At 28.6% G+C, this 23829-nt stretch overlaps 2 protein-coding genes across 4 annotated transcripts in view; one reads left to right on the plus strand and one right to left on the minus strand.

Moving 5' to 3' along the window:
* LOC100215940 (uncharacterized) overlaps window positions 1-20731 on the minus strand; it is a 34334-nt gene extending 13603 nt beyond the window's left edge. For both annotated transcript variants that reach the window (XM_065795947.1, XM_065795946.1), the window contains exons 1-9: window positions 19613-20731; window positions 18940-19132; window positions 18706-18836; window positions 16066-16166; window positions 15888-15982; window positions 15604-15800; window positions 14349-14433; window positions 14163-14265; window positions 7383-7466 (exon numbers count right to left, since the gene is read on the minus strand). In XM_065795947.1, coding sequence (XP_065652019.1) covers window positions 7383-7466; window positions 14163-14265; window positions 14349-14433; window positions 15604-15800; window positions 15888-15982; window positions 16066-16166; window positions 18706-18836; window positions 18940-19132; window positions 19613-19854 — 1231 coding nt within the window. In that variant the 5' untranslated portion in view covers window positions 19855-20731. The remainder of the gene's footprint in view (window positions 1-7382; window positions 7467-14162; window positions 14266-14348; window positions 14434-15603; window positions 15801-15887; window positions 15983-16065; window positions 16167-18705; window positions 18837-18939; window positions 19133-19612) is intronic.
* Window positions 9646-13877, plus strand: LOC136079719 (uncharacterized). 2 transcript variants are annotated; one of them, XR_010638156.1, is made up of 6 exons: window positions 9646-9824; window positions 9998-10106; window positions 10459-10786; window positions 11167-11284; window positions 13367-13547; window positions 13647-13877. XR_010638156.1 is itself a non-coding variant. In XM_065795948.1 (5 exons), exons 1-5 carry the CDS (start codon window positions 9722-9724, stop codon window positions 13814-13816), a joined length of 681 nt encoding a protein of 226 aa, XP_065652020.1. In that variant the 5' UTR covers window positions 9646-9721; the 3' UTR covers window positions 13817-13877. The 2 variants fall into 2 exon arrangements, 1 of the variants encoding a protein (XP_065652020.1); XM_065795948.1 differs by lacking the exon at window positions 10459-10786.
* Window positions 20732-23829: the final 3098 nt, after the last annotated feature.

The raw sequence follows: 23829 nt of genomic DNA on the forward strand, positions 1-23829 counted from the left end.
TAATTTTAAATCATATAATTTTTATCAGAATTAAATTATATATTTGTTATGATCATCGCTTCAAGCAGGAAATATTAGCGTTTTTTAAACAAAAAAATCATTACAATAAAATAAAAATAATCATAATATAAAACAAAGATAATATAAAATAATTTTTTTTTTTAAAATAATTTATTTTTTATTAAATAGAAATTTAAGTAAATTCTTTTATTGCAATCAAAAGTTGTATAAATATTCTTTTTTGATACAACTTTTGATTGCAATAATAGAATTTACTTGCAAGATGATAAATCCAAGTTTTTATTGTATATTTATTTTATGGTATATTTTTTTTACGTATTGTTTGATAACTTTCTATATAGTAACAGAACATGATTCCTATATAGCAACACAAAACAAAATTGTTTATTGTTAACGACTAATTTTTTTGTATATACAAAAAAAATGTTAACGACAAATATTTTTTGCATATACAAAAAAAATTAGTCGTTAACAATAAACAATTCTGTTTTCTGTTACTAAATATTTTGATAAAATAATTAACTTAATAGAGATTAAGTTTTATTAGTTTAGTATTATCTGAATTTTGTTTATTAGTAAATAGTGCTTATATCTAACATAATTGCCATTCAAACTTTTGTACAAACTTTTTTACATAATCATCTGTTAATACATAATCAAATGTTACAGTGGTTTTTTATAAAATTAATTACTTCTTGTAAGTTACCGCTTATTGACTAATTTAAAAGTTAAATAATGATAAAATGTTGCCTAATGTAAATTGCTTTAGGTATACACTGGTGGCCAAATTATTAGACTAGGCTATAAAACCGAGATTATTTTCGAATGCCTGCCTTGGCACAAACTAGTTATTAAATTAATGTATATATAGTTAGTGCATGTATAGATGTATAGCCCAATGTTGCTTAAGTGATAATAAGTGCAATTTATTTTTATTTCCGCTCAAGATTCATTTTATTGAAAATTTTAACTGTAAATTGAATATTAAAATTTGGTCACCTACTTTCTGTTAGAGGTCAGTATTTTCTTATTTGTTTGATGTTTATGAAGAGAAATTAAAGGAAAATGTAAATTAATAAGGAGATTGCTAAAAATGTTGGAATAAGTCAGAAATCGGTATCGAGAATGAAGAAGAAGATGCAGACTGCTGAAAAATTACGAGGTAACCGTGTTGGCAATTGTGGCAGAAAAAAATCAATGTCTGTGCGAGACAACAGGTTTCTCATGAAATGCTGTTTAAGAAACCGTAAAGCAACAAGCAAGATGTTGCAGAAAGAATTACAAAAAAGTAATGTACATGTGAGTACCAGAACAGTCAGAAGACAATTAGTTTTGAATGGTTTTCGAGCTCGACGGCATGGGGAAAGCAACACAAGAATTTTACTGAAAATGATTGGAGTCAGGTGTGTTTCAGTGATGAATCATCCTTTTACATCATGGATGAGAAAGCAGCCTATGTACGTAGGAGACTTGGTGAAGAATTTTATCCTGACTGTGTTGCAGAGACAGTAAAGCACCCAACGTATGTCATGGTCTGGTCAGTTATCTCTATTTATGGGCCTGGACAACTGTATATTGTTGAAGGCACCATGAATCAAGTTCAATACAAGAAGGTGCTTGAGACACAACTGCTGCCTCAACTTGGCGAGTGGTGTCGACGGAGACCGTTCACTTTTATACAAGATGGAGCACCTTGTCACACTGCAAAGACAGTCAAGAAATACTTAACTGACAACCACATCAGGCTTCTGCAGTGGCCAGGTAATTCATCTGACATGAACCCCATTGAGAACCTGTGGGAGATTTTCAAAATAAGAGTAGGAGGGATGAAACCAAAAAACAAGATGGAACTGACCGGGGCTTTGATCAAAGTCTGGCATTATGACGACAAAATCCGTAAGCTTTGTCCGAAACTTATTCATAGGATGCCTTCAAGAGTCCCGGCACTGCTTAAAAATAAGAGAAACCATACAAATATTAACTGACATGTTTCATCTATTCAAACTTTCGTTGCCATTGTAATTTATTTCATTTTCTATTGTTACTTTTTACATTTTTATTGTAATTTTAACTTAGTCTTATTAATGCGAACTTTAAGTCATCTTAGCATTTGAATATCAAATCCTAATTTTGTATTGTATTTAATTGTTTTTATACTTAAACGGTTCAATTTTGTGCTTTTTTACATTAAAATATTGCGCTTCTTAACTTTTCTAATTTTTTGTAATGTTTTGAAGTAAAAATGTTGCATTATTTATGAATAAGTTTCACAAATGCATCAAAAATTGCATTTTGTCTAACAATTTGGCCACCGCTGTACATATAATAGCTTTATGCGTACACAAGGTCGTCCTGAAGAGGTTTAAAAGGAGGGGGTGACGTATCGTTTTTTTTTTGCCGATTAAGATTTAAAAAAGAAGAAAAAAGAAAAAAAAATGTACTTGTTACCTGACTTTTGCCAACTGCCAACTATAGATCCAATTTTACTAACATCAGTGTATAATATGTAGACTAATAAATTTAGTAGGGAGCTAGACACCCCTTATGATCTCCTCCTCGGGACACTTCTGCGCATAAATTGCCGGCAGCGTAACGATTTAAAACAAGGCCTGATATATATATATATATATATATATATATATATATATATATATATATATATATATATATATATATATATATATATATATATATATATATATATGTATATATATATATATATATATATATGTATATATATATATCAAGGCCGTAGACAACTTTTTTTGATCTTTGAGCTAAGCGGTGATTGGAGGCTGGGAATAACAACAGTTTACACTTTTGTGTAAACTTTTGGAGACTTGGACCTTATAAAGTTTACACCCCCCTCAAATTGAGGGAGCTGTAAACTTTATAAGGTCATAAAAGCTGATCAACATAAGATTATTGAATCAAATTTGAAATTCGTCGATAAATATAGATTAAGTTTAAGATTAAAAAAATGACAAAATTGACTCATTGCTCTCTTCTTTGGGGCTGGGGGGGGGGGACGAACGTTTTGGGATTTTTGTTGTTTCCAGTCTCCAATCACCACAACTTTTTGCATAGCATCCTCATGAACATACTTAAATATGGAGTTTTCTTCATGTTTCAAAGATGCTTAGCTTAAACATCAAAAAGGTTGTCAACGGCCTCGATATATATGTATATATATATATATATATATATATATATATATATATATATATATATATATATATATATATATATATATATATATATATATTTATATCAGGTCTAGTTTTAAAGCGTTACGCTGTCAGCAATTTATTTACGCCTAAAGCTGTTTTATGCATGCCTGAAGCGATTTCCATTAAGCACTAATTTCTAATTAATTATTAAGTATTAATTTCCTATGCTATCTACTTACGACGGCATACAGCTACCGACCTAAATCTCTTAAGGTATGCAAAAATAAATATATATAAAAGTATGCAAAAATAAATATATATAAAAAATATGTAATATTCGTTTATTATAAATTTATGATGTTTTTTCTCAAATTTATTCCAAATGTTCTAACACTATTTTACTCGAAATTATAGCACGATTATTATTTTATTAAGTTTTAAAATCTAATGATTTATTAAACATAATTTATAAACATAACCGTAACATTTGATCTTAAATAGTTTACAACTGATCTTTAATAATATTAAACAAACCATTAAAATTTACATGTTTATGGCTTTTTTAACATTATTTAAGATTAGAAAGTCTATTAAATTTAGTCCTGGTATAGTTATGTTAAACACATGTAGAGAAGAAACATGTTGATTGAAAAACATTAAAATTTTAAATATTTGATACAAGTTAAAGAGATCCCAAACCTCTGAGATATGTTGTGTTCATATTAAAGATAAAGATAAAAAAAATGTTTAGGCGAAATTTTTTTGATAAAAAAATAAAAATAAATGCATATATAATGTGCATATATAATAAATAATGCACCAAGAAAAACTTACTTTTTTATTTTAATTGAAGCTCGCCTTCCTAGTTTTGTTGTAAGCTAAAGATGTCTAAAAGATCGATTATGTAAACAAACAAAAAAATCAATGACATCATGAACTAAAACTCTTAGGAATAAAATGCACTTAAATAAATTATTAAGTCTGTAGATTGCGGCATATATTATGCTGACTTTTTGGCCTACAACAAAACGGAGAAACAAGCTTCGACTAAAATAAAAAAGTTAGTTTTTTTTGGTATGCATTTATTCTTTTGCTTTAATCAAAAAAATTTAGCCCAAACATTTTTTTTATTAATTTCTTGAGTATGAACACAAAATGTCTCAGAGGTTTGGGATACCTTTAAAGTTTTTATTAAATCTATTCAAAATAATAAACGCAGCAATGTTATACAAAGCAAAATCAGCAAGCAAAAATACCTTACAAAACTGTTATTGAAAAATGGGGATTTAAGTCCTGCAGCTTTTAATCAAATGATTCAGATGAAGTAACTTTAATTTGGTGTAAAACTTGTCGATAGCTTTGTCAGAGCTTTTGAAAAGTTGTCATAACAAAAATAAATAAATTAGCAACAGAAATGTTTGCACACGGAACATTTCCGACCATATTTTACATTCTCATACGCTTATAACAGCTGTCTTAAGATTGAATGAAACTAAGTAAAAAAAATCATAATATTAGGAATTCCAAAAAAAAATTTTTGTTAAAAAACAGTATCTTTACCATGGGTACCAGGCCTTTATTAAAACTTCGAAAAATATTCCGAAAAGCAGATTTCCAGAGCAGTATTTACATCAGAACCAAATTTAAGATCTTTGTTAACATCAAAAAACAAATCAAAACTACGTAATAAAAACCAGTCTGAAGCCTATATAATAAAACGCAACTGTTCCAAAGTTTACATAGGTGAAACAAAAACGCAGGTAAATACACGGATGCATCAACAACAGAGGAGCATTGACAAAAAGAAACCTTATCAATCTGCATTAGCATTTCATAAAATCTTTTGCAAACAAGATATAATTTGGGAAAAAAAAAGAATTTTAAAGGTAGAAAATAAAATGTTTGAAAAATAAGTTAGGAAGGCACTAGAAATACGAAAAAACAAGTGTTCTGCGCAAAACGGTTGGATTAATCAATTTGTCAAAACTATACTTTGGACACCATTTTTAAATTTAAAAGGGAAAGAAGCCATTCAACCGCTGAAGTCAATAGTAACAATTTTATATAAACTAACGGTTAAAAATTATTGTAATATTCAATAAGCTGATGATGCTGGTATCTATAACCCAACAAAAGTTTCTTAAATAATGAAATTATTAGTATCGAAAAAAAACTGTATTTCTTGATGTTTAAAAATAATATATAATAAAGTCTCATATAAGATGTCATCTTTCAGATATATATATATATATATATATATATATATATATATATATATATATATATATATATATATATATATATATATATATATATATATATATATATATATGTATATATAAGGCTACCATATGAAATTTTGGACAAATCAGGACATCATGTCTTTTTTATCCTGTCAAATCAGGACAAATATAAATAAGCAGAAAGTCTAAATCAGGACAAAAGCTCGTCACACTAAAAGTGAAAATAACAAAAAATACAACATTAAAAACCAGCTTTATTTTACATTTTTGTAATGACTACAAGAATTATTTCTTTTCTTTGCTTTTAAACCAGTCATATTTTTTACTAGAGTGTACTTTTTTCAGGAACAACTGGTCATTTTTTATCTTTTCATAGAACTGTGAGCAATTGAGATCAATATTTAACTTACAAAAAAGCAAACTTTTCACAGTAGAAACTAGCAAAGAACCTCTTTCAGGAGACCAAATATTGTTCATCATTGAAAACACCCTTTCCACAGCAGCTGAAGTTCCAGGAAGACTGAGAATGTATTCCAACACCAGTGAAAAATTTGCTACTGAAATGCCCTTTTCTCCAAAATGTTTCATCATCAGGACCCATTTTTCTTCACAACTCATATCATCAGATTTCCAAGTTTCAGAATTAGTTGACAAGTATGCCTTGACCAAAACAACTTCATCAAATAGTTCATCAGTATTTATTGCTGTACGTCCAATTTTTCGGTTAATTCTTTCTGCAGCTTCTTCCAACACTGGAAATGTTATTGCACTGTTTTGAATCCGCATGAACTTTTCAGCATCAGCAAAGCTATCTTTCCAAAGGTCAATATAAGAAAGACATCTCTCGTAAAAACCAGTAAATTCTTTTTTGACAGCAATTTCGTCAATAATTCCGTCTTCAAATAGTTTTGCAATTATCTTTTTAGCTTCCAGTAGAATAAACTTATTCTCAAATCTCTCCTTCAGATTATTCTGCAATACTTTTATCTCATTAACAATATCACATGCACTTGCTCTTGTTTTTTCAATTCTCAGAATTGTTTTGTTGAATGTCTGAAGCTGACCATGCCTTATCATGTCTGCTACCACTGCCATTTCTTATATATATATATATATATATATATATAACACAAAATAAAAAATAAACCGGTTAACACATAGAATCGACAGTCAATAGTTTTTATACGCCAGCCAATTAAAAACTCTTGTACAGTGTTTTAATTTTTGTTTTAAAACACTTACTAAACTTTGAAAAAAAAAACTTTATGCTATAAAAGTATTACTTTCAACATAATTTTAAATCAAATCATTGCTTTTTTAAACAAAAACTTATAACAAAGTTTTACGGTAAATAACTAATGTGTCAAAAAGTTTGAAATACTGTTAGTCGAAAACTGCTAAATGTAATCAAAGCTCTTTTTTTAATTAGAACAATACATACATTGTTTTGATTAAAAAAAATTTGATAACATTAAACTAATTTTAGATGTTTAACATTTTTGTATATTTAACTTTTATAAAATCATTAATTATATATGAGAAAATTTTAATTAAAAAAAAGATTGTAGACAGGGTTGACAGATATTGTGCTTTTACGAAGAAGAAACAGTGCCAAACCTGTAAAAATAAATTTTTTCACTGTGTCCTCGTTTGTAAAAGCTGGACATCTGGTAACCCTTCTTGTAGGATGCAACCCTACTTGTAGGGTTATTTTTTAAAATTCTATTAAAATCAAGAAAATTTTAATTTTATCAGGTATGACATTGTACTTTCTCCTACATAAAAACTGGACACCTGGTAACCCTAATGGCATTAAAAATGATAATAATTGTGTCACCATACTATTTATATAAATGTATTTAAATTAAGTTTTAAATACACTAACGCAGAATATTCATTTATAACATATAAAATTTTTAAACTTAGACATTAAAATATGAAATTGTACCAGACTGCAATTCGTATTGAACATTTGCATTGCATTTGGACGAAATAACTTCCCAAGTGGCATGAATTGAATGTGCATCAAGAACTAAAATTAAAGTATATGATTGTATTGTGTTTTACTATGATTAATCATATTAGTCATTATGTCTCACAATTTATAAAAATTTATAAAAGTAATTCCTTAAAAAGAAAAGTTTATTCAAATTACCTTTCAACGTTTTAAGTAAGTAAACAGAATGATTAAAATTGTAGTTTCTTATTTCATTTGAAAAACTAATTATTCATTAACTGCGTTTCTTTCTTTTTTTTAAATAAAATAAAAATTAGCTACTATAATAATCAAGACAAAAAATTGAAAAACATTTTGTGTGGACATTCTCATTTTTGTACAGATGTCTTTCATATAACTTAAGATTTATAAAAAGAAGTTAGAAAATCTTTATGGGCCTTTTGAAAATTAATTGGTCGATAACTTTAGTGAAAAAAAATTAAAGTAACTAAACAAAAAGAATTCAATTTAAAATAGTTATTGTCTCTTCAAAAATAATTGTTCAAATATAATATTGGGTTTCCACTATGTACGTACGCAGGTATGCGGAAAGGGACCCAAAAACATCGTAACACTTTAGTAGCAAGTCCTAAATGAGCCGTCACAAAACCACTAACCACCCACCTCCACCCTTAGAGTGTGACGTAATTTATGGACGACCTCTCTCCTAAAGTCTGATTTCTTTTTTTTAACGAAAGCATTGAATTTCGAGATAAAAATAGAGGTAACTAAACGAAAATAAATCAACTTCTGGACTGTTGTATATAAATCAAATACCGCAAAGTAAATGTATTATTTTTTACAAAATTTTTACAAGTGGTCGTTAATTTCCAAAAATTAAATGTTTAAAAATACCATCTTGAAAATAATTTTAAGGCTTTGCTATAAAAAAAAGCAACCATTTCCTTTTCAGCTAAAATATGTTTGTCACGGTTTTTTTATGCTCGAAAACATGTTTTTATTTTTTAAAAATCGTTATAATATTTTTTATAAAATCGTTGAAAAAAAAACTGAAAAAACTCTGCTATTGGTTTCCAAAACTTTTTATAAACAACAACAATATTACAACATGAGAAATCCGTTTAAAATTGTAAATAAAATCAAAGGCAATTCTATGAATAAAATGAGGGCTGGCTTCTAAAAAAATAGGTTCTCAAAACTAAAATTCACCCAACTGAGTTGTGTCAAATACCCAACTAGCCGACTAAATTCGTAAAAAAATCGACTGTAAATTCGTAAAATCGCCTCTGATTGGGATTCCTCTGAAATATCAAGTCATAAAAAAACTGTACCAAAGTGCAATAAACTGGGGTAATAAGGAAGTATAATTCCCAACAAATTTGAAAAAAAGTAGGAGGCCTTAGAAATTTAACATTATCAACAAGACCAAGTGACCTCATGGTATAAATCTAGACGACAACCAATATGTTTTTAACTAGTTTCGGAAATTAATGATCCGTTTTTTGCGTTCTAAAAATTGGGGCAGTGTTTTTATACTTTTTTCTTTTTAAAGATTTTGTAAAAAATATTTAACGCTGTTGTCTGATGGTGGGACTGCCCATATATTCCCGAAATATCACAAATATTATTTAAATAAAAGTAGTGTTTTTATTTACATTGTGTCTAGCGCAGCGGTACCGTTGCTTTAATTTTTTTATCTTTAAGTCACAGAAATCATGTTAATTAAAAGAGTTTTCAAACATGTTTTAAAGCTATTAACTTTCTGGTTATCTAAAAGGTTTTTAACTACCTCAAAAAATGGAGAACACGCAGCAAATTTAATAGTGTTTGTTGGTGGACAGAAATTGACTTTAATCAACTGTTGACAGTTGATTAGTCAATTTCTGTCCACCAACAAACCAAAAAATTGCGGTATATTAAAAACTCCAATTTTTTATTTCTCATTGCTTTAAATCTGGAAATGCTTTTGCAATGCAAAAGTTTACAAAATGCAATAAGGCTTTAGAGTTTTAAAAACATAGAAATTTTTATTAGCAAAATACTTTATTTATATAATAATAATAATATAAATATATGTAAATATCTATATATATAATAAATATATTTAAGTATAAATATAAATAAATAAAGTCTTATAAACAAATTACTATAACTATTATTTAATTAGTATGTATAATTATTATTCCTTATTTTACTCCTAGTAAAAATTAAGGAATAATTAATAAATAAATATGTATGTTAACGTCATCTTAAATTTAACGTCATCATTTATTTTATAGTATCAATTCTTGTTCAAACTTTGTACTAAGTTTTACCATATTTTTTTCCTAATGGAATACGAAACATCAAACAGAAGAGATTTTAAAGGTCTTCATGGAGATCCAGCCATTATGTCAAAGCTTCCAGCCATTATGTCTTTAAATTTTTTTTCAGGTGCAATTGTTATAATTTTTTAGCTGCATAACTTTTAATTAATATCTCGATAGTTTAAATACATACACTCGCGCGCCTACACATATATGCATACATTTGTAAATAAGCATGCGTGTGTGTCAAAGTACATTTGCAAATTGGAGTAAAATATTGAAATTCAATTTGCTTTTAAGATATAAATACTGGAAAGACGGAATACTACAATGAATTTGGCTGGAAAGAAATAAACAAAGAAGACAATCATTACACTCATTTGGTTACAACAGAAAAAAATCGAAAAAAGTATAATTTGCACTTATGGAATATTTTCTAAAGAAGAGAGGAAGAGGAAGCTTTTTAATAACTCTGTCCACTCCCCTAAAAATCATATTTAGTAAAAAAGTTTTGTTTCAAATAAGTAAACTCCATTTAAATGAACTTGAATTACAAAACTTGTAAAAACAGGTTATAATTGTAAAGATTTACTTTTAACTTTTGAAATTTTAGTTAAAATTTTAGCTAGTTTAGATTGCATCTTTCTTTTCTTAGTCATGACTATAAACTTTTTTTCCCATATTTTAATTCTTAATACTTTCTCTGCTAATTTTTTATATTTCAAAATAATATTGTCTAAAGTTTTTGCATATCAATGTAGCGTCGCCGATGCCGATGGAATAATGTCGCAAATGAATTTAGTGTCGAAAATAAAAAAAGGAATAATGTCGCAAAGGAGTTTAATGAATAGTGTCGAAAACAAAAAAAAGGAATAGTATCGCAAATAAATTTAATGAATAGTGTTGAAAATAGAACAAAAATAAAAAAATAATAATAACTATAAATGTGTGTTTAGATAACATATTTGATGTCATACTGAAATAGCCTGCTGCCGGGGACTTCAGTACATACACCAACTATCTTATATATATATACGCCAACTATCTTATATCCTGCTGCCGCAAAGGAGTACTGCTACAAGACTAAGGGTTTGTAGTTTATTAGCAATCTTTTCTTTCATTATTCTTTGTTCTTTTCTTTTTTTTCTTCTGTAAAAGCCGTATGCTATAAAGATAAGCAAAACGAGTAAGCACTTGCTGAAATTAACTATCTGCAACACTATTCCGTTTTTACAATTTGTTCATTAAATTCATTTGCGAAACTATTCCTTTTTTTTTTTTGCGACATTAGGCCTTTTTTTAATATATTCGACACTATTCTGAAGTTCATTTTTCGACACTATTCCTGTCAACCTACTTCTTCCTTGTTATTACAAGTTTCGTGCTCATAGTATTGTTGAATTCTATAAACGCGATACATTATCGACACGATAAATTTATTGTGACTCTTTTACAATATTATAATTTAGTAAACCTCATCCTCAAGAATCTTTTATGATCTGGAAGTATATTAAAAGTTTACCGGAAGACAAACAAATTATAAATTGCAATAAAAAACAACACGAAGCTGCAAAATCAACTTACCAGGTAAATTTTTTAATTATGCATATTTCATTTTTTAAAGAGTTTTATTTGAAAGGTAGTTTTTGTTTGTTTCAAAATTCAAAAATTTCTTGACTTAACTTAAGAATTTTTCTCAATTACTTAAGATACCGAGTAAATTTCAAAAATAAACACGTTTTAATTTCTTCTTGTTGCATGATTTAAAAAAAAATGTTGTCATGCAAAAACAAACTTAAGTGTCGTATTTATTTGCTGTTTTGCACATGTAGATTACATATTATGACATCAAAACCTTACTTTAACACACAGTTGAACATTTGTAATTCGGACTCCTATAATTTAAAAGATCATTTAAATAAAACAAATTCTTCGATCCCTTCAGGGTTAAATATTTAGGGCTGAACTCTTATAGTTTGAATAACTTTTGTAACTCTAACATATTTTGAGACCCTTCGAAGGATTCGAATTACATAAGTTTAACTGTAATTGACTAAATAGTATAATTTTAGAATATTTCTTGCTATTGGTGTCACCTGGTTAGTCAGTTATCTTTGGTATGTGTTATTAAAAATCTAAAAGAATCTTCCATAAAGTACGTAGGCAGGTATAGGGGAGGGGGTTGACTGAAAACGTACTAAAGCGTACAAAGAAGAAAGGAGTGTTAAAGACAGCGAGTACGTACGCAGTTTGACTATCTTTACACCTCCCTTTCCCCGTCCTACCATCGTGAAAAAAAAAATTCTACCCGCTATAGGTGTTTATAAAAGTTTTTCTGTCAAATAATTTAAAGATGATACATATTTATTTTAGCCCAGTCAAGGGGTTTTTTGTTCTTCATTTTAACAAATTTGTTAACCATTAACCTTACTCATCAGCTTATTTATCAGATCAGGGGACATAATTTTATTTTTCATTTTCACTTGTCTTGCTTATTATGGCTTTCTTGTTACAGAAAACCATAATGAGAAAAAAACTTTTCTGTTTTCATTTAAAAAAAAACGGCTTTTGTGTTTAAAAGAACTTTACTACATATAATAAAGCAAAAATCTATTATTCATATTTTTTTCATAAATATTGAAAAGAACAAAGGCAATAAAATTATTCTGGATAAAATGGTTTCTAGTCATTTATCAATCAAAAAATCGGGACGACAAAATAAGCGCGAATTTTATAAGTGCGAACTGGCATAAGTGCGAAGCAGTTACAAAAGCTGACACAAGTGCAAACTGGCACAAGTGCAAACTGGCATAAGTGCGCCGAACAAATTTGCAAACATTGGTATATACACGAACTGGCATAAGTGCGAATTGGCATAAGTTCGAAATACCAATTTGCACTCATGCCAAAATTTGTTCGGCTAACTTATGCCAGTTTGCACTTATACCAGTTCGCACTTGTACCAGTTTTTGTAACTGCATCACACTTATGCCAGACCGCACTAATGCCAATTTGCACTTATGTCAATGTATGCAAAATTTTTTGGCGCACTTTTGCCAATTCGCACATATGCTAGTTCGCGCTTATTCAGCCTCCCGAAAAAATCATTTTATTGCGATGCGCCAAATCTAATTAAAAGTAAGATCTCAAGGCATTTGTCACGTTAAGTTCGTGGTATATAAAATAAATGGTAAAAGTACAGTTTATGACATGTAAAACAAAACTAGACAGCTAAAAGTTTTGACAGCTTTACTGTCTAAATATGAAACAAAATACAACTATTTAAAGTTGTTATTAAACTTTTCAAAGATTAATTTAAAATGTTTATCTAAACTCAAAAAGAAGTTACAAAAACAAGTTTAAAAAAAAACTCAGCTAAGCAGCAAATAAAACGTATCAGGTAAATTTAAAATATTATTACTACCATTATCATTATTACCATTATCATTATTATTGTAAAACTAAAAGATAAAATTAAAAAACTGAAAAAAAAGTTTTATATGAGATGAATTACGTAAGATGCCTATCAATTATAAATTTTTGGCATTACGGTTGGAACATGTGACGTTAAGGTCGTGACATTGTGACGTTAAGGTTGTGACATTGTTAGAATTTTCTAATTTTTTTTTTTTTAAACAAATTAAAAATTTTTAAATTAAATTTTTGAAGGCTGACTATTATTTAAATCGAAAAAAAGAAAAGCATCAAACAGTGGTTTTTGATGAAAATGAAAAGTTCTTTCCAGAAAAAATAAACTCAGCTAAATGGGCAAACTACCAAACAATTCTGAATGGTCCTCGATCAAGATACGGATGTTATCACAAGAACTCCATTGCTGCAAATGGCATAGGTAATGATTGCATTATTAATGTATAAAAACATGTTTTAAAGAAATCAGTCTAAAGATTTTTCAAACTAATGTAATAAAAAAGATATTTTATTTTTATAGTACCCGCCGCTACCTTATGTTTGCCTATAATGAAGACAAGATACATTTCATCGTATGCTGATATGTTTTCAAAAAACATAGAAAGTATCCCTTCAAATGTTTATCCTAAACTAATCAACAGTTTTACACAAATGAGCATTAAAGATAGAAAATTATTGAAATATTTGTAAAATATTTTACTGTTGTATTATATATTATTGTATTGTATTATATATATTTTACTGTTTATAATATTATAATTTTTAGCTTTTTTTACTACTACTACTACTACTACTACTACTACTACTACTACTACTACTACTACTACTACTACTACTACTACTACTACTACTACTACTACTACTACTACTACTACTACTACTACTACTACTACTACTACTACTACTACTACTACTACTAATACTACTACTACTACTAATACTACTGCTACTACTATTACTATTCTTTGGGGATTTGTAAAATTCAGATTATTCAGATGTGACATCTATAAGAGTGATACTAAAATAAGTGATTTACCTTTAAGCACTGGAGGGTCTGGCTTGTCTAGCATTAAAGCTTTCATTGCTTTAAATGCTTCTTCTCTATAATTTTCACTTATTGACATTTGAGATAACACGTGCTAAAATGAGATTTTGTAAATTAATATTGTTAAAAAAACTTTTTCTTTTTTATTTAATTTAAGAAAAATTTTAAACTTTTTACTTTTAAAGTTGGCTTTACAGCAATTTTTTCATCATCTTTTTGCAGCATATATCCTTTTTTTATTTGAGCCAAGTTGCACAAAATACTAAAGAATAATTTAAAAGTATGTATAATGTGTTTACGGTTTCGGCATTTATGAATGCATCATTTAGCAGTGTAAAGCTAATAACTGAGTCCGATTGCTATCATGATTTTAATCAATTAATTTCGGATAAAAAAGGGAAGCATAAATATAATACAACTTTAGAGGTATTTTGAAAATATTTTAACAATATGGTAATATCTTAACATCTATAAAAAGTACCTAAGACTTGTCTGTTTAGTGTCTATAAATTGTGACAAAACAACTGTCAAAAATATCAACACCAAAATAAAATTAACCAAACTAATAGTAATATTGTAGAATTGCTAAAATTAATTTTCAAAAATTTTTTTGAAAATTAATTTTAGCAGTTTTGTTGTGATTCACTTTTTTAACAAAATCAGATCACAACAAAAGTTCAAAAATACAAAAAATATTTTTATTAAAATAGTATTGCAATATATTATAATCTGTTTCGATTTCTATTTTAATCAATCAAAGCTCTTATAAAATTTGGAATTCATTAACTTAACGCATTTGTTCAAATCTATGGTTGTACCGAATCTATCATACGGCTTAGAAATTTTATTATTATCACAATGCATTTCTTAATAAATTATAAGCTGTTGGAGGATTCTATTAAAATTACTTTTTAGCATATTAAAGGATAGCAAAAACTATCCTTTTTTAAAATTAATGAAATGTCTACTATCCTCATTGAAAATAAGTTAAATCTGTTTACCAGATTACTGAACAATCTGACTTGTTTTTCCCTAATTTATACTTAATTAATTGGTATTACTAAAAATAATTACTTTATCATTGTAGTAATGAAAATTTGCTAAGTTACGTCCAGTGTTTTGTCGGGGGAAAAAAATCAACGATGACGTGCTGTAATTATTTTTTAATCTTTTAAACGGTTTTAAGTTTAGATCAATCGAATTATATAGTTTAACATTTTTAGATCTTATTATGATATAAAAATTATAGTGATTCGATAGCTATGTAAAAAATAATTTGTTTATAATTGATTAGTAAAATAAAATAAAGTTTTTGAAATTCTTAACACCTATGTTTGGATAACCTCTTGTTTGTTACTGTTATGTTTGGATAACCTCTTGTTTGTTACTGTTATGTTTTAATTACATATAATCAAAATTCAAAAAAGAATACTTGGCAGCCATTTTTGCAAGATCTTCATCACCTGCAGTAAGAAGTTTCGTAAGTATTTCAAGAAGGTAAGTGATATCAGGATCATCATTTATTTGTTGTTGACCAATTTTCCACTGTGAAATTGCTTTAAGACAAAAAGCCGAGTTTTTTTTGCAACCATCATCAAGGCTTCTTAACATCTGAATTAAACCATGCATCTAAATTTAAGTAAAGTTAAAGAATTTAAAGTTTTTTTATGTTTTTGTTTGATGTTGTGTGGTGATAAAATAACAATAAATTCGTACCAGGTCCCAAAACTCTTTATAATCGACAATCTTTGCAATTAAATCCTCATTTTCGCAAAGATATCCCAATGCAAATGCTGCGTTCATGCCTCGTCCTTATCAAATTAAATTGAAAAACTTTACTATAATTTTTTATCAAACATCAAGTAATTCAAAAGCAATTTTAAACTAAGATTACCTTCATCGTCAACACCTACAGAAGCAATTAATTGCATTGCTAGTTCGTCAAAATCGGGATGTCTCGCAATTTTTTCCAAACCATTTTTATTCATAGAAATTCTAAAATATGAGTTTGTATGCAATTTATCATATATGTGTAAGTAATGTATGCATCTATCAATAATAATGTATGTATTATATGCATCTACAATCATAACTAAAATTTAAATCTCATCTATAATATTTTGGGTAGGCAAAAAGCAATAAGCATTTTTTCAAAAAAGTTGGTTGTCAATGACCTAATGCTTAAACAAAGAACGAATGCTATTGTCGTTGGACTTTTTTGACTTTGAACTAAAGAAGTAATCGAGGTGCTGTCGGAGCACTTTATCGTGATCAATTCTTTTATTGCGCAAACTGTTGCTCACCCAGTGAGCACGGGGTTTGAAAAAAGACGTCTTATAAAAGTTCTAAAGACGTTTAAAAGACGGGGTTTTTTTTCCGTCTTGTGACTACTGCGATCAGAAAGCAATCGGAAAAGTAATATGTTGGCGCTAAGTCAGACAAGTTGGGCAAATGAGGCAACACCTACCAGACAAGCTCCAATGATTTTTACAACAACGATTTATGCAATTAATTAACTATTGCTTTTAATATGCTGCTTTAAACGCTTTAAATCCAATGATATGGGTTGATTATGCAACGTCAAATCACTGTTACAAAACCATTGGAACCAACTCTTTGCTGCCGCCACAGACACTAAATTCTGACCTATCTAATCGCATATATTCCGTATAACTTTGATACATAATCTTTAACTTCGATCCTTTTAATGCAATATACAAAAGTTGCAAAACAGAAATTTTAATTAACCAGAGATTCCATTCCATCCTCTATACAAATACTCAATTTATGGAAACTTTTCAAAGCTTCAAAAATTTTCTATAAACTTTTAGAAACAACCCTCATTATTAATAGCGAATCATAATGCTAGTATCTTTTTTTTTTTTTTTTGCAAAATTAGAATTCTCACAAAATCTAAAAAAAAATTAAAATTTATTTTTTAAAGATAATAACCGTTACTTAAAATAGTATATGACCTTACCTTGGAAGAAGGGGGGGGGGGGGAATTTTCCCCTCTTTTCCCCGGTGTTGTCGGCCCTGACTGTAAACTATGATTCTATTTAACCAAGCGTAAGACTCTTTTTTGTTTTACTGACAGTTTTCATCTTACACTTTAATAAAACCTTTTCCTCTTGTTAAAGTTTGATAAATAAATAAAACGTTTTCTTTACAGTAGACAACCGTTGAACTGACACTTATTTAAAGTTTTCTCTAATTCAAAGCAATTTTTATTCCCGCGGACTTTACTTAACAAAGTCGTGAAATATTCAGCTTTTAGAACCTGAGGTAATTCAAAATTTTGTTTATTCAAAGGGATTTTTTTGTTTTCTTTGGAGTTGTCCACAAATTACGTCACGCAATTTTTGACCGATTTAAACTTCCTCCTCCCCACCCCCCACCCCACCCTATCACAATATTGTAACTCTTTTGTAAAAAGTTCGGTATGGGTAACAAAACCACTAACCTTCTCCCCCTCCTTTAGCGTGACGTAAATTATCAATTTATCGTAAAATTATCTGTCCGATTTTTTTTGTCAAAAGGATGTCCCCTTTGACAAAAAAAACCGGACAGATATTTTTTTATATCTGATATCAGAGATATGCACAGTAGGTGATCTTATTTAGAAAACAGACTTGGTTAATTTAGACAACTACTAAGTATCATATCATTGAGAAGTTCGACAACCACTTTTTAGAAATGTACAATTCTTTCAAAAGATTGTAAATTTTACAATAAATTTTAAAGTTATTTTACAAGAATAAGACTTTTTTTTTATTTTACTTTTTTTAATTTAGGTGCCCCAAAAAGTCCTTAGGGTCTAATCACAGAGCACCGCAGATGAGCATTTAGTTGGAAGTTCACGTCTCCTTCCTAACAGATGTCGTAAAACTTTTTCAGAGGTAAAGTTTGAACAACGAATCCTTTATTTCTGAAGCAAGTGCACTACCACTGCGCCACGGCTGCTCGCGACGACTGTGCGACGGCTGATTTAACATTAAGACATTCTAAATTTGAAGGCATTTCAAATTTTTTTACATAAATTATAACGTAAGTTTTTGAAGTTCTGTGAAAATTTGATTAAAAATAGAGTTTAAATAATTTTCAGTTATTCGAAATAATAGTTATTTGAAAAAAATTTCCCTTGGAACTTCGAATAACCGGGAGTATACTCTCACTATGTCATTTTTATGTTTTTGAATGTTATGTTAAACCTTTTTAAATGTTTATGTTTTTGAATGTTATGTTGAACCTTTTTAAATGTTTATTAAATATAAATAGTAAAAGATGCTAAACGCAATTGAAAGAAACTTTTAAAAGTGAAGTTTTTTAAAATAAAATTATTTATCGAGGTAAAATTAAAAAATATGATAAATTTGCATAATTTATTCTATATGGTGCGGCATATTTAATATTTAATGATATTAAATATTTACTTAAATCAAAGCATTTATTTTATATGATGCCACAAATTTAACATTTAATCAATATTAAAAAACATTGATGGTAACTGTGCATTAAAATGTTCGACACTTACCGAGCAAGAGTCAACGCGCAATTGCTGGCAACCCACATGTCACCTTTAACAAGTGCTTGACCTAACACTGATATAAACCATTCACAAGATGGTTGTTCCAAAGCCCAGTTCAAACATTGTTCACTTTCAAACTTTTTAAAAAAATATTAAAATATTTTTAACGTTCATATATTTCAAACATTTAAATATTTTTTAAAGTTTAAGCAAAAAAAAGTTTAAATCTCAAATATTTACAATAAGTGATGCAGTTCCAGATGCATTTGTCATTGGTTCAGGATCACCAGTCTCAATAATAGCAGCAAGGTTTGGTAAACAATGCTGCGTATCTTCAACTCGATCTTCATTTTGAAGTAACGCAACAACCTTTTCTTTTCCGACGGGTGAATCAATTAAAGCTCCAATGACATACGCTGCGTTTCCAGCAATCCTTTAATCAAAAGTTTAATATTAGAGAAAAAAACATTACTTAATGTTTATTATCAATGTAAATATTATTGCTTAAAAACTGTTCATAAATTACATCACGTATATATTAGATATTTTTGAACCCTTTCACTTGTCACAAACCTCAGACTTTTGTCACAAAATTTTTTAGTTTTTCTTTGATATGATCGTAAAATATAACTTCAAAACTGATAATAACAAATAGTTATGAATAATAACTAATTGAAAAAATATAAAAACGAAAACCAAAAGGCATTTTATCTACATCAATCATCATTAAAAGTTTAATGTTTTCTGCCGTTTTCTTTACATACGTTGCATTTACGGCAAATTCAGGATTGAATCTTGAACGTTTTGGCCTGAGGTCATCACTCTAACAGTTATGTCACAGCTGTTTACTAGCCCCATGGCAACCTAATTTTGCATTACTTAATTTTAAATTGTATAGTTCAAAAGAAATTACCTTGGAGCCATTGGAGTATGATGATCCATAATTCTTAGTATACCATAAACTAATTCATTAAAGTATCTGTGTTCAACCAAGTGATCAATCATACCCTTAGGATTTTCATGAAGGTCAATGACAAGATCTTCTAATATTTGTCTAAATTCTATATCCATGCGAATTAAACTCGCAAATCTTTCATCGATAATTTTTCGAAAGATTCGCATATCGTTCACGACCGCTCTTTCTCCTCGATACATTCTTATTAGTTATCTATAAAAAATATTAAACAATAAAACCAATTTACTCAGACAATAGAAAAATACTCGATTAATAAAGAATATTTCAGTAATTTTTGTTCAAGAATATCTTGAAGATATTTTTTAAACGGCTCTCATTTATTTTTTTGCAAAGGCTTTAAGTGCAATAATTCTCTTCATGTAAAATATGTCGGGCTATTTTAAATAATATTCATCTAACTCACCTGGGTATACGTAGCTACTTTTTTCATTTTTGGGGCTTAACTAGAGCTTGGGATGAAATTGAGAGTTCCAAGAGGTGTTTTTAAAAAACAGATTTCTTTATAGTTAATATTGTATTTAACAAAGTATTAAAATAAATAACAGTTTGACTAAATGAGTCAAAGTTTTTTTTTCTTTTTTAGGTTTTGCCTTTACATTTATTTTAATTTACGTTAACATACTATATCGTTTGTTAACATACTATATTATTCGTTAACATACTATAATAGTAAATTTCTTGTATCTCTTGATATTTGATTTGTATGTCTGGTATAAACTGCGATTAAAACGCTACTTAAAGAAGATCTAAAATTTGTACAACACAAACAAATAAAATTATTTTAATTAAATTAATAAAATATTAAAGCAGAACCTGAAAAAAAGAAAAGAAATAAAACCAAAATTTTGTTGGATTAAACAACTTTGTTTTTTTAGCAGAAGCCTTCAGTTTATCTCTGCAAACATTTTCTTACTTTTAAACCTTTCACACTATTTAATAATAAACCATTAAAAACCGATTTTATTTGTGTTACGAAAGTTCTTAAAAATTTTTTTTTAAGATTTTGCAATAAGTTTCCACATACGCGTTCGCCATTTCATTAGATATAATAAATTTGTTAGCAACGCAGAAAAAGTTTTCTATACAGAAAATATGCATAATTAAAAAAGAATTCATGTCTCAGTGTGATGAACCACTTGAATTATTTTTATTAATTTTTGATAAATATTATTGTTTTTTTTTTCTGTTTCCTTGACCATAAAACAAGTTTTCGTGGTCACACAAGTTCCCACTAAAAGGTTATGCTAAACATTAAAACACGGTTTAGCAAAAGCAGTAAAATAAAGGAAGTACTTATAGGGAAAAGTTCGATACTTGTATCAATGTTTCATAACTCTTTTTTTCTTAAAAAATTTTACATTTTCAATTCGTTTTTCAATTAAAAAAAAAATGATGCGTAAAATAAAAATTATGTGTAGAATATATCTATATAAGATAAAAAAATTGCTGTTCTGCTTAGATTGGTTTACCTATATTTAAAAATTCTTAAATAATTTGGAGGGGCAGTTCAGCAGTTTGGTTATTTTGATTCAAATTTTTTTTTACAAAAGTAAAATATTATTAAAAGCTAATATAACCGACTAATTTTATTATCAGACATTTAATCAATATCAGACACTCTCGAGTTACCAAATGTTCTTTTTAGAAGACAGCGTTATATTATATAAAGTTGCTTTAACTTAATTACACTAAAAAGTCGCCTTGCAATAAAGAATTTTTAAAGTGTTGCGCACACTGGAATTATTTTAAACTATATAGTTATAGGCTACTGCAAACAATAAAAGTATTGCAACAAGTGAATGCGGTGCCAACTATTTTACAAAATTAATGCATGTCAGTACGGAGTAATGCGCGTAACAATGTACTGCAAAAATAACCGTATTGAAAGATATTAAAAACTCTATCTTTTGTTGCAAAGTATCCTGAACAGTCTCCACATTGCATAAGCCATTATAAAATACTTCCTTATATGAGCGAATTTGTTGTACAGGATGTCACTCACATTATTAGGGTATAACTTTAAAAAGTTCAATTTCAGTAAGAGGCAAATTCTTGAAATGAAGAGGATGCAAAAATGTGAACAAACTAGTATACTTCCATGACCTGTGTGTGGCCATGGAAAAACTCTAGTCACATCAACTACATGGACGGCAGTTGACATTGTGCAATATCAATAACAGGATAAAATTCATTTTATCATATGCTTAACAAATATTTTTTTTGAAACCTCTAATCTTATTGCATGTTGTCATGATATAACCTGATATTTCTCTTACGGATGTTGGAGAACGTGCTAGTTGTGTTCCAGATTCTGGCAAGTGACTTTTGAAGTTAAAGGCGTGCTCTCCCATAGATCATCACTCTAACAGTTATGTCACAGCTGTTTACTAGCCCCATGACAACCTAACTTCAAAAGTCACTTGCCAGAATCTGGAACACAACTAGCACGTTCGCCAACATCCGTAAGAGAAATATCAGGTTCATGACATATCATATATAGGTTCATATATCATGACAACATGCAATAAGATCAGAGGTTTCAAAAAAAATATTTGTTAAGCATATGATAAAATGAATTTTATCCTGTTATTGGTATTGCACAATGTCAACTGCCGTCCATGTAGTTGATGTGACTAGAGTTTTTCCTTGGCCACACACAGGTCATGGAAGTATACTAGTTTGTTCACATTTTTGCATCCTCTTCATTTCAAGAATTTGCCTCTTACTGAAATTGAACTTTTTAAAGTTATACCCTAATAATGTGAATGACATCCCGTACAACAAATTCGCTCATAAAAGAAAGTATTTTATAATGGCTTATGCAATGTGGAGACTGTTCAGAATACTTTGCAACAAAAGATAGAGTTTTTAATATCTTTCAATACGGTTATTTTTGCAGTACATTGTTACGCGCATTACTCCGTACTGACATGCATTAATTTTGTAAAATAGTTGGCACCGCATTCACTTGTTGCAATACTTTTATTGTTTGCAGCAGCCTATAACTATATAGTTTAAATTAATTCCTGATTTAGTGATTTCAAAAACATTATGTTAGTTACAATGGCTTGAAAAATACCACAAATAACAAAGTTTAGGTTATTGGTAATTACGGCACAGATGCAGTAGTTACAGGCTTAAGAAGCAGATTTATGGAAGTGTGGCTGTCTATTTTTTTATTTAGATAACGTGATGATCCAGCTACACCGTCAATCTACTGCACATGAAGATTTAAATTATATCAATCAGCAAACAACCAGCAAAAGTCAAAATAAAACCCACCCATGCTATAGAAAAGTATAAGCCTATTACAATCAACTTTTAAGATTCCAGATGAGAAAAAATTCCACGGTAATGGCAACAACGTAAATTTACGAATCCGAGAGTGAGGCAGAATATCGAGAGTTTGAAGATTCAGAAGAACAGTCCACAAGTACCAGCAAAAACTACAACGAAACCAAAGCTGCAACAAAATCATTACCATCTTCAAAGTTTAACCTCCAAAGCAGCAACCATTTTTATCAACTTGCAAAGCAGCATCCATTAGTTAACAGTTTTCTCAAGATGGGATGAACATTCAGACATCTTCACAGTCTGGTATATTAAGATCAACTATTAAAGAAGCTGTTAAACTTAAAGAAGAAAACACTACATTTAGAATGCTGGTCTCTGCATTTTTATGATAAACGTATTAGTCACAAGAATATTAAGTGTTAGTGTTAAAGAATAAATAAAGAGAAGTTAAGCTACAAGCACTAGATCTACCAGACGGAAAAGCAGATACTGTTGTTAAAGGTATAACAGCTAATCTTGATGAATTCATTTAATGCAAGTGTATACAAATAAATGTAGCGGACATTACAAATTCAAACACTTGAAGAAGGAATGGAATTGTCAGTCAGTTACAAAGATGAGAAAAATTGCCGAAAAAAAAATTGGAAAAACTAAAACTCATTGGTTTTCAACATCATATTTTTGACCGAGTTCTGTGCGTAGTAAACGTGCGATAAAAAACTTGGAGGAAACCATATGTATAATATTTTTTTATCCAAGAACTTGAAAAGTTTGTAAACTTGTAAACTTGCTCAATATTGAATACTTTTATTTCATTTAACTCGGGTATTACGCTTTTTTGAAGAACCTGGAATATTTCC

Source organism: Hydra vulgaris, chromosome 04, assembly GCF_038396675.1.
Source record: "Hydra vulgaris chromosome 04, alternate assembly HydraT2T_AEP".
In the NCBI taxonomy this organism is placed as follows: Eukaryota; Metazoa; Cnidaria; class Hydrozoa; order Anthoathecata; family Hydridae; genus Hydra; species Hydra vulgaris.

Coding starts and splice junctions, on each gene's coding strand:
- LOC136079719 (XM_065795948.1), top strand. CDS start 9,722: ATGGAATACGAAACATCAAACAGAAGAGATTTTAAAGGTCTTCATGGA. Junction 10,107..11,166: donor ACAGAAAAAAATCGAAAAAA/GTATAATTTGCA, acceptor ATTATAATTTAG/TAAACCTCATCCTCAAGAAT. Junction 13,548..13,646: donor CATTGCTGCAAATGGCATAG/GTAATGATTGCA, acceptor TTATTTTTATAG/TACCCGCCGCTACCTTATGT.